Source organism: Bufo gargarizans, chromosome 1 (assembly GCF_014858855.1).
Source record: "Bufo gargarizans isolate SCDJY-AF-19 chromosome 1, ASM1485885v1, whole genome shotgun sequence".
Taxonomy (NCBI): Eukaryota; Metazoa; Chordata; class Amphibia; order Anura; family Bufonidae; genus Bufo; species Bufo gargarizans.
In genome coordinates, this window is record NC_058080.1 from 548,375,761 (window position 1) to 548,386,658 (window position 10,898).

General features: G+C 42.5%; 1 protein-coding gene across 3 annotated transcripts in view; it reads left to right on the forward strand.

Annotated features, from left to right (window-relative positions):
• The window catches only part of LOC122924476 (transport and Golgi organization protein 2 homolog), a 197,181-nt gene extending 188,478 nt beyond the window's left edge, over positions 1-8,703 (forward strand). For all 3 annotated transcript variants that reach the window (XM_044275585.1, XM_044275587.1, XM_044275586.1), the window contains 2 exons: positions 2,370-2,474; positions 7,801-8,703. In XM_044275585.1, coding sequence (XP_044131520.1) covers positions 2,370-2,474; positions 7,801-7,921 — 226 coding nt within the window. In that variant the 3' untranslated portion in view covers positions 7,922-8,703. The remainder of the gene's footprint in view (positions 1-2,369; positions 2,475-7,800) is intronic.
• The last annotated feature ends 2,195 nt before the right edge of the window (positions 8,704-10,898 follow it).

A 10,898-nucleotide genomic window follows, 5' to 3' on the forward strand; every position in this document is an offset into this window, starting at 1 on the left:
CAAATACAATCGCGGGCTGCTGATGTGTGTAAAGGCTTGCTTTGAGTGTTTGCCACCAGACTGTGCCTCTCTGGCGCAGCCCACTGGTCAATGTCAGTATAGCACTGATATATATAGGGATAGTGCATTGTATTTTAAAAGCAATCTAAATATTGCCTGTTATAGTCTCCTTGTGGGAATACTGTGAAAAAAAATCGCAGGATTGCTCATTTATTCTTAGTCTCCATAGAATAGTTTTTTTAACAAGTGATCAAAAAGCGTAATTTACCCCATAATGATACCAATGAAAACTACAAGTCGTCCTGTACCACAGTTGTAGTTTTTAATGACACCATTAAAAACTACAATTTGTCCCGTACATAACAAGCCCTCACACAGCTACATAGACGGAAAAATAAAAAGTTATAGCTCTTAGAAGGCAACTATGAAAAAAGGAAGAAAAATGCTTGGTCAATAAGGCCAAAAACAGGCTGGTCATTAAGGGGTTAATGACAAATGACCGATATATCTGTCATGAGTGGGTGCTAGTTCCCACATCTTGACTGATATGTCCATCATGATGTTATAGGTACTGCCCAGGGTACCCAAGAGGTTTCAGCGGAAGCAGAGCTGTATTACACAGCCCTGTTCCTGCCACCACTACCAAGATTGCAGATAATGCTGATTCTGACAATTTTGCCCCTCAGATGCCGCATTTAATAGCGACTGCGGTATCTAATTATTTAACTAGTATTTGACAGAGGAAGGAGGCTTCTTCTGTCACTCTAATCCCCCAGGACACAATTACACAGTGGTGATGTGTTACTGTGGAAGTTGGGGGCTGAACAAAGGCGTCCATATCTGCTATCATAGTAAACTGCAAAAAAGCCCCAAAAAACAATGGCAGAATTGCTGTAATGGTGCATTTGCGCAAACAAATAAATGTAATAAAAGCTTATCAATACATTAGTATATACACTAAAATGATTCGGAACGCCACAGAACTCATCCCACTTCTCCAGAGTCCATGGCAGGCCCTCTCATCCACCATCAGTGTCTGACCTCACAAATGCTCTTCTGGATGATAAATGGGCAAAAATTCCCTCAGACACACTCCAAAATCTCCAAGAGTGGAAGCAGTTTTAGCCGCACAGGGTGAACCAAATCCATATTAATGCCTATGAATTTCGAATGGGATGTCATAAAGGCTCATGTAGATGTCCTAATACTTTATTCCATATAGTGTATATACACAATACTTCTGAATCCTGCTGAGAGCAGAAAAAGCCTGTCTCATTTTTGTGTCCTGTTACCTCCTGCTTTAGAAAATTAAATTAAAAAAACAAACAAAATAAAAACATTATGTTTTGCCAGGCTAGAAATATGTGGTGTGAACCTAGCCTAACCCTGTGTGGGTTACAGAGATTAGTTTCTCTGGACCAATGTAAAATATATATGTATGTCAAATCAAATTCTAACCAGAAACCTAAAATAAGAAAGACTAGGAGACAATATCTCCTGCTCTTTGACCATTATATATTGAAGATGGCAGTCACACCCATGCTAAACATTTTGCGTTAGGTCTGTTTGTCCTATATGAAACATTTTACCATGTGTCTTGTATTTTCTTGTGCTAGCTTGGTGCAGGCAGTGAATTTACTTATCGTCCTTGTGTACTCTGAGCTCCCTCTAGTGCTGTTCAGTAAGAATATTTAGTTCCATTCATGTGGGTATAATGCAGAGAATATTAAGGCTGATCCATCAGGTTAATATGCTGCCCCGTGGAAGCTACACATCTGTACAACTAGTAGCCAAAATGGCACAGACAATGATGTTCTTTTTGGCTAATAAGAACACTGAAAGAATATACTGGACACATAGGGCAGATTTTCTAATCCTATAGATGGGGTAAGGTTAGACCGGCTGTCTAGACCTGCACCAGATTTATCACAGGGGCTCAGGCTGGAATATAAATCTGGTGCAGGAACAGACTCTATACCGACTATTGGTTGGCTTAGCTTGCAACAGAACTTTATGCCAGACTTGTGGCACAATATTGCCCTAAAATGTTGCATTTTAGGTCATACCTCTTTCCGGGTAATCCACACCCTCTCTTTGAGCTAGGTGCAGTGAACTGTACCAAATTTGTTGCTATTTATGAAACTATCATGGTGCACCAACATTAGTAAATGTAGGCCATAGTTTGAGTCCTCGTGCATAGACTGTAAGTCTGCTTTATTCTCTGTGTTCCCAGTAGCCAGTGGTATGTTATCATATTTTTGTGTGATTTTGGCTAGGGCAGCCCATAGGTGGCAAGTCACTTGGATACCATATTAAGAGGGTATTTTTCATTTACATTATTTTCTCAAGAATCTGAATTTGTCTCTCAGACAGTTACCAGACCCAGCTATAGAAGAACAGGGAAAAGACTTTGTCCGGCCAATCCTACGCAGCTATTCAGCAGTTTGTGTTCGTTGCCCAGGCTATGGAACAAGGTATGTTAAGTGTATTGCCTCTAATTCTTCATCCCCATAACTTTCTTGGAACAAGCAGAACATGACACAACTTGGAGTTTGTCACCATTTTTAAAAGAAAAAAAAGTTAGTTTTGCAACACAACGTTACAATGCTCCCATATTGTGCGGTATTAGGCTACTTTCACACTAGCGTTCGATCGGATCCGTTCTGAACGGATCCGATCATAATAATGCAGACGGAGGCTCCGTTCAGAACGGATCCGTCTGCATTATATTGGCAAAAAAAAGCTAAGTGTGAAATTAGCCTGAGCGGATCCGTCCAGACTTTTACATTGAAAGTCAATGGGGGACGGATCCGCTTGAAGATTGAGCCATATTGTGGCATCTTCAAACGGATCCGTCCCCATTGACTTACATTGTAAGTCTGGACGGATCCGCACGCCTCCGCACGGCCAGGCGGACACCCGAACGCTGCAAGCAGCGTTCAGGTGTCCGCCTGCTGAGCGGAGCGGAGGCTGAACGCCGCCAGACTGATGCAGTCTGAGCGGATCCGCATCCATTCAGACTGCATCAGGGCTGGACAGAAGCGTTCGGGTCCGCTCGTGAGCCCCTTCAAACGGAGCTCACGAGCGGACAGCCGAACGCTAGTGTGAAACTAGCCTTAAGTGTACAGGCAGGTATTGATGTATTACAGATATAATTTTTTAAGAATGTTGATTCTATCAGTCCGTATTACTAGCTGTAATAGCACCAGAATGTTCAACGGGAACCTGTCATCCACTTTAGGGTGCCCTCACTGAGAACATTATAAAAAAGTGTGAGACACGCTGATTTCAGTGACCTGTCGGTTATCTGCTGTTGTAAAGTGATTTCCAAGAACATAGGTGGTCATTTATTAAGACCGGATTTTTAAGACGCCGGTCTTAATAAGCCCCTGCGCTGGCAGTGGATCCGCCAAAGTTATGTGGGCGTATCCAGCACCAGTCTAAATGTAAGCCAGCTTCCTCATTGTCTTGCATTTAGACCATTTTCTATGCCTAAAACAGATGTAGAAAATGATGAATGCCCACACCACGACTACTTTTTTAGACCGCAGGTTGAGTTATCTGGCGCAATCTGCGCCAGAAATACACCTAATATAGGCGTGTTTCTGATCGTAAATGACCCCCTTGTAGAATGTGCTCTGCTTTGTGGGTGCCTTAAATTACTGAAGAACAACTATATCTTAACTCAGTGTTGGATTTATTTACAAATCGGGATATATCTACATTCTAAATGCAATTAAGGGAATGGGAGAGGGGATTGGAGGGGGTCAGGATCCTTGAGCTAGCTACACCATTCTCTCTCTGTCACACATGCCATGGGTTTTTCTTCTGTACTCAGAACACTCCTCTCCAGCAGGTCTCAGCGAATCACATTCTTGATTGTAGAGTCCAGGAAGACTTGTCTTGTCCCAGAGGTCACCAAGGTCACCATTGCTCTTACTTATGAGTTAGGTTAGTGCAGGTAATTACACAGGAAGAAAGTTGTATCATATACCCCTGCCCCCATCCCAGCATCTATGTCCTTGCTGACACAGGTGTGGGCAGTAAATACCAGCAGGGGGTCGGGCTTTCCCCAGAATGTGACAGTCCTGGCAGATCTTCCTTTCAGTGTCCTGCCCCAAGAACCCTTTGATGATTCTCATTTGCATATCAAGCAGACCCAGGCTGATTCAGTTCAAGATATCAAGGAACATCTTTGCATTAAAGCTGTATCATAGATGTCAATTTTATCAGTTCCAACACCCCTTAATGTTGTTGCTGCCTGTGCACACTAAGAAGAGTCTATCTTATTCATGAGCTCCCGATTATACAGCTTTTCCATACAAGATAACTACCAGTCAGAGTTAGGGGGAGTGGGAGCTGATGAATGAGTCTGAATCTTGTTCAGAACACTCTGACAGCATTATACAGAGAGTTCTCGGAAATCACTTTACAACTTACTCACTAGTTTATGCTACGCTCTTTAAGAACAGCATAAAGTGGAGGACAAGTTCCCTTTAAAGGGGTTGTCTGGTTTCCCATCATGGTGACCTATCCTCAGAAACGGTCATCCATATCAGATGGCCGTGGATACATCTGGCACCCCCTGCCGATCAGCTGCATCAAGCACTGCCTTCTCTTCACTGTTTATCTGCCCGCCATTGGTATTCAGCAGTGAGCAGTGTAATTACAGCTTCTCAGTCAAATTCACTTGGGACAATGGGATAGAGCGTAGCCAAAACTGCTCCAGTAAAGAGAGCACAGCGCTCGCAGGAGTGCTGTATTCTGTTCAAACAGGCAGGGGTCCGATCTGATATTGATGACTCATCCTGAGGATAGGTAATTGGGTAATCAATATTGGAAATCTGACCACCCCTTTAAAGGGACCCTGCTACATTGGTGTTTGAGGTACAGGCAGCATGTTATAGATCAGGAGGAGGAGTTTTATGGGAAAAAGGTTCAGTAAAACTAGTATTTCATTCATTTATATTCCTGCTCTTTCTGGGCTTTGAAGTCAAGGAGGCGGTCCTATCAGTGATTGACAGCTATCTCTGTATATACTATCATACAGGGAAGGTGGTCAATCACTAATAGGAACTTCTCCTTGACGTCAAAGCCCAGAAAGAGCAGGAATATAAATGAATTATACCGTATACAAGTTTTACTGTATCTTTTTCCATAAAACAATATATCAGTCTGCTCAGCTCCTTCCTCTCTGTAACATGCTGCCTTCAAATTATACTTCATTTTCATGGTGACAGGTTCCCTTTCAATTCAAGAAAAAAATATGGGAGTAGCAAGCATGAACAGGAGCGACGAAGCATTATCAGATTAGCTAGTGCAGTGTGCGTGCTATTCACATCATGTAATTAGCAGTATGGAGGAAAGCCTGAATAGAGGCAATGTTTGAAACCCCGTTTTTAAAGCTGTTATTCAATATTTTAAAATGTACTGCAACCGGTTATTAAAATTAAAGGGAAAAAAAACCAGACTTGATCAACTCTGCAGTATGCTTCTGTCCCCTGCCTCCCTCTTGGCCTCTTTGATGCTGTATCCATGTGACATGACGTGGTTGCCTCTTCCAGTAGCATTTGATCAGTAGGCACACAGCACAATGACACTTGCTCTTCTGGAGCTGTGACTCAGATTAAAGCTACAAAACAATGGAAGCGATGCTGTTACATAGCAGCATGACATCACAGTAGTTAATCACCTTCTGGGTACAGTGTGCTTGTGACAGCCTTGCCTCATTCATCCCTGCGATTGATGCCATCATGAGAAAAAGACTAGCAGGCTTGTCACACAGCGGTGGCATCATCACATGTTGTAGATGCACCCTGTAGATTGTCTGCTCTGAAGTGACACCATGCCAGATCTTTATTTTCTTCACCCCAAGGTAACTTTTGAGCTGCCTTTGTGGTTATCTTTATGTTGACATCTTTCTAATGCCAGTCATCCTTCTAAATGAACAGCAGTGACCCACATTTATTAAAGGGGTTGTCGCACTTCAGCAAATGGCATTTATCATGTAGCCAAGGTTAATACAAGGCACTGTTGTTATAATCCATATAGCTTCCTTTGCTGGCTAGATTCATTTTTCCATCATATTATACACTGCTCGTTTCAATGGTTACAGACCACCCTGCAATCCATCAGTGGTGGTCATGCTTGCATACTATAGGAAAAACCACTAGCCCATGGCATTCTCATGGTCCCGGCCGACAGACGGGCCAGCGCTTTTTCCTATAGTGTGCAGGACCACCACTGATGGACTGCAGGGTGGTTGCGTATTATGTGATGGAAAAATGAATCAAGCACGCAAAGGAAGCAATATGGACAATAGCAATACAAGTGCCTTGTATTAACTTTCTCTACAACAGTGGTCCCCAACCTTTTTTACACCTAGGACCAGTTTCATGCAAGACCATATTCCAAGTGACCGGGTGAGGGGGCAGGGTTCTGGGGGGTCTTAGGGGTAGTCGGAGCTTAGGGGGTGCTAGTCGGCGCTGACTGATTCACGCGCATAACAAAACACAAGGTGCATATTAAAATATATAACACTATATAACGACTATATAAACTGGCTAGGGTCTCTGCGGAACCTGGTCTCTGCTGCACTGGACCGTATTTTACACCCTATAAGAAGCACCTAGGTTTTAGAGTAGAACAATAAGAAAAAAAAATTCATTACACCTCAGGTCAGACCAGCAATCGGACCCCCAATGTTAATCAGACCTCTGCTGACAGCCCTAAACAGACCCCAATGTCAATCAGACCACAGATCAGACCCCCAATGCCTCAGATCAACCCACCAACCTTTAGCCATCTATCAGCCCCCTGTGTCAGCCCTCAGCCCCCGTGTCAGCCCTCAGCCCCCCGTGTCAGCCCTCAGCCCCCGTGTCAGCCCTCAGCCCCCCGTGTCAGCCCTCAGCCCCCCGTGTCAGCCCTCAGCCCCCTGTGAGCCTTCAGCCCTTATGTCAGCCCCCAGGGCAAATAAAAAGATTAAAAACACACTTACCTCTCCTGCTCCTGGTCACCATTGCGATCCTCTTCATCCTGCTGTCAGCTGTGTATCGCGGCGCACAGTGTGAGGTCACAGAGCGACCTCACGCTGTGCGCAGCCCTGCACAGCCGAAAGCCTAGCCGAGCCGAGGACCAGTAAGCGGTGAGTATAGATCCTTCACTGCTTCCTGGTCCTCCTGTACTAATGAAGCGCTTCATTAGTACCGTGTTAAAGACTGCCCTGATCGCCGCGGCCCGGCAAACGATCTTCCAGGACCCCGTCCTCGGCCGCGGCCCGGTGGTTGGGGACCGCTGCCCTACAAGATCAATGCCACTTGCTGAAGTGAGACAACCCCTTTAATGTGAGTGCACCTAGACCTTGCTGTATTGGTGCATCTAGATTTAGAAAAATCTACTTGCTTCTAGCTTGGCAGTGGACAAAGGACATGGCCTAAAATGACCCATTTTGCACCAAAATTGTTCTACAATTCTAATGTGAAATTCTGTCGTAAAGTAAGCCAACCAATAATCGGTATAAAGTCAGTGAAAAATGTCAACCCTTGCACCAAATTTATCCTCCAGCCTGAGCCTCTGTGATAAATCTGGAGCAGGTCTGCACTGCCGGTGTAAGCCTACCCCAACTATAGGACTAGTAAATCTGTCCCACTGTCTTTTATAATGTACAGTATATTGACTCATCATTCATTATCCTATGTGTTTCATGAAGGCAACATTAAAATGTGTAAATAAATAAATAAAGAAAATAAATCCTTTTCTAATGTCAGAATTTTACTTGTGTCTTCTTCCCTTTGTCTCTAGGACCAACACCATCGTTCTTATTGATGGAGAAGGACAAGTGACCTTCACGGAGCGCACAATGCTAAATTGTGACATCACTCAGTGGAAAACCAGCACTTATCAGTTTAAGCTACAACCCTAGCGCCTCATCCTAAAGAAAAGTCTGTGTTAACCAAGGAGAAATATACATAACACACATATCTGGTGCTTGAAATATGCGAAAACATATTCACTTATTTGAAACAACTGTATCAACTAGCACAAAAGCCAGAGAACCAAAATAATTGCAGTAGTGCAAACCACAGCACAATCACCAGTTGGAAATATCTCTTTGTCTCTGAACATGTTTTTTTAACTTGGTGGTATTTATGCAGCAAGCGCATCAATAATGCATCAGATGCCATAAAAAACAAATGGGTAGGAAAAACAGTCAGTATTTTATCTGTAATCTGAGCGGCAGTGATCTGTGATTTGTAGCCTCTAGTTTTGCTTTAAGAACATGCATTAAGAAGTGATAGGGCTAATAACGTGAGGACATCATTATGCTGAGATTTGTAACGTGACGGGATCAGCCATCTTGGTTTATTTTCTTACCAGAGCCTAAGGTTTTATTTTAATGACTGATCTTGAGGCAAGATATTAACTAATATTAGTGCTGGCTGTTAGAGAGTGCGGCTTCCTAGCTAAATAGCTTTTAATAAAAATGTCAAGCTTTTACAAGATCCAGTTTTATCATCTGGGGAGGGGGAATATTGCCTCAATTATCTAAAGTAACAATTCTGATAATCTGGCATGTTTGAGACTATAAGGCCTAGTTCACACTTCAGTGTTTGGTCAGTGATTTCCATCAGTGATTTGTGAGCCAAAACCAGAAGTGGAGCCTCCATAGACATTAGGTAGAAGGGAAAGATCTGCTCCTGTTCTATGTTTAGAGCTGCACCTGGTTTTGGCTCACAAATCACTGATGGAAATCACTGACCAAACACTGAAGTGTGAACGAGGCCTAAGGGTAAATGCACACATTCAGGATTTATGTGCGGACAATCCACACTGAAATCTGCAGTTGTTCGCAGGGAAATGCGTGCGGTCAATCCACATTAATTGGTGCAGATTTTACTGTTCCCATTGAAGTGAATAAGGAAAATCCGGACAGGAAAATTAAATAAATGGACATGCTGCGGATTTTAAAATCCACACCGTAGGTCAAAAACTGCATGGAAATTAATCTGCATTGTGTGCATGAGAATTTCAACTTCTCAAAGAATACAATGTACATGACCTACGGTGCGGATTTTCTGCACGCAAATCTGCACAGAAAATCTGCATAGAATCCTGATTGTGTGCATTTAGCCTAAAGCTTCCACATTATTGGAATTTCTAAGCAGTTGGAAGCACATAAATGTAACATCATCTGCGTCTTCCAGCAGTATAGGATGTTAGAGAAGAGGTCTACAAAATGGGGGAAATTTATCAACAGGCTTAGTTGCCCATTGCAAGCGATCAGATTCCACCTTTTTGCGCCGCCCTCGCCACCTTTCCAAAAGTGGACAGGACAAGGGTGAAAAAGGGGCACGGCCAACAGCCAAGACAAACTTATCTTCATTTACACCACTTTACTGGTTGCAAATAAAGCCAGAAATCTACGGCAGCTGTGAGCTGCCATAGATTTCTGTTTAGGCGCACAGACTGCCTCAACATAAATGTGGTGTATCCTCCGGCAGCGCAGGGGATATCAAGACTGAAGCAGAAAGCTCCTGTCTTCATAAATCTCCCCCATAGAGGCAGATTTACTATTGAAAATGTGGCTTTTTTTTTTTTTTTTTTTTTTTTTATATATATATAATTTGGTCCCGAAAACGGGGGTACATGTTTTGCACTGCATTTATCAAGTAGTTAGACACCTTTCTAACCTTTTTATTCCTTGTTCAACAGGAAGATGTGACTTAGCAGAAAGGGGGTATAGCCTAACTGGAAAAGGGCATGGCTTTAATATGCCTCCATGCACAAAAAGCTCAGTTTTGACACACTTATGGAGTGAGATTAACCCCTTAAGGACCGGGCTCATTTTCACCTTAAGGACCAGGCCATTTTTTGCAAATCTGACCAGTGTCACTTTAAGTGGTGATAACTTTAAAACGCTTTGACTTATCCAGGCCATTCTGAGATTGTTTTTTCGTCACATATTGTACTTCATGATACTAGTAAAAAAAAGTCAAAAAAATTAATTTTTTTGCATAATAAAATACCTAATTTACCAAAAATTTGGAAAAATTAGCAAATTTCAAAGTTTCAGTTTCTCTACTTCTGTAATACATAGTAATACCCCAAAAAATTGTGATGACTTAACATTCCCCATATGTCTACTTCATGTTTGAATTATTTTGGGAATGATATTTTATTTTTTGGGGATGTTACAAGGCTTAGAAGTTTAGAAGCAAATCTTGAAATTTTTCAGAAATTTACAAAAACCCAATTTTTAGGGACCACTACAGCTCTGAAGTCACTTTGCGAGGCTTACATAATAGAAACCGCCCAAAAATGACCCCATTCTATAAACTACACCCCTCAAGGTATTCAAAACTGATTTTACAAACTCCGTTAACCCTTTAGGTGTTGCACAAGAGTTATTGGCAAATGGGGATGAAATTTGAGAATTTCATTTTTTTGCCTAATTTTCCATTTTAACCCATTTTTTCCACTAACAAAGCAAGGGTTAACAGCCAAACAAGACTGTATCTTTATTGCCCTGACTCTGCTGTTTACAGAAACACCCCATATGTGGCCATAAACTACTGTACGGCCACACAGCGGGGCGTAGAGTGAAAGGTGCGCCGTATGGTTTTGGAAGCCAGATTTTGCTGGACAGTTTTTTTGACACCATGTCCCATTTGAAGCCCCCTGATGCACCCCTAGAGTAGAAACTCCATAAAAGTGACCCCATCTAAGAAACTACACCCCTCAAGGTATTCAAAACTGATTTTACAAACTCCGTTAACCCTTTAGGTGTTGCACAAGAGTTATTGGCAAATGGGGATGAAATTTGAGAATTTCATTTTTTTGCCTAATTTTCCATTTTAACCCATTTTTTCCACTAACAAAGCAAGGGTTAACAGCCAAAC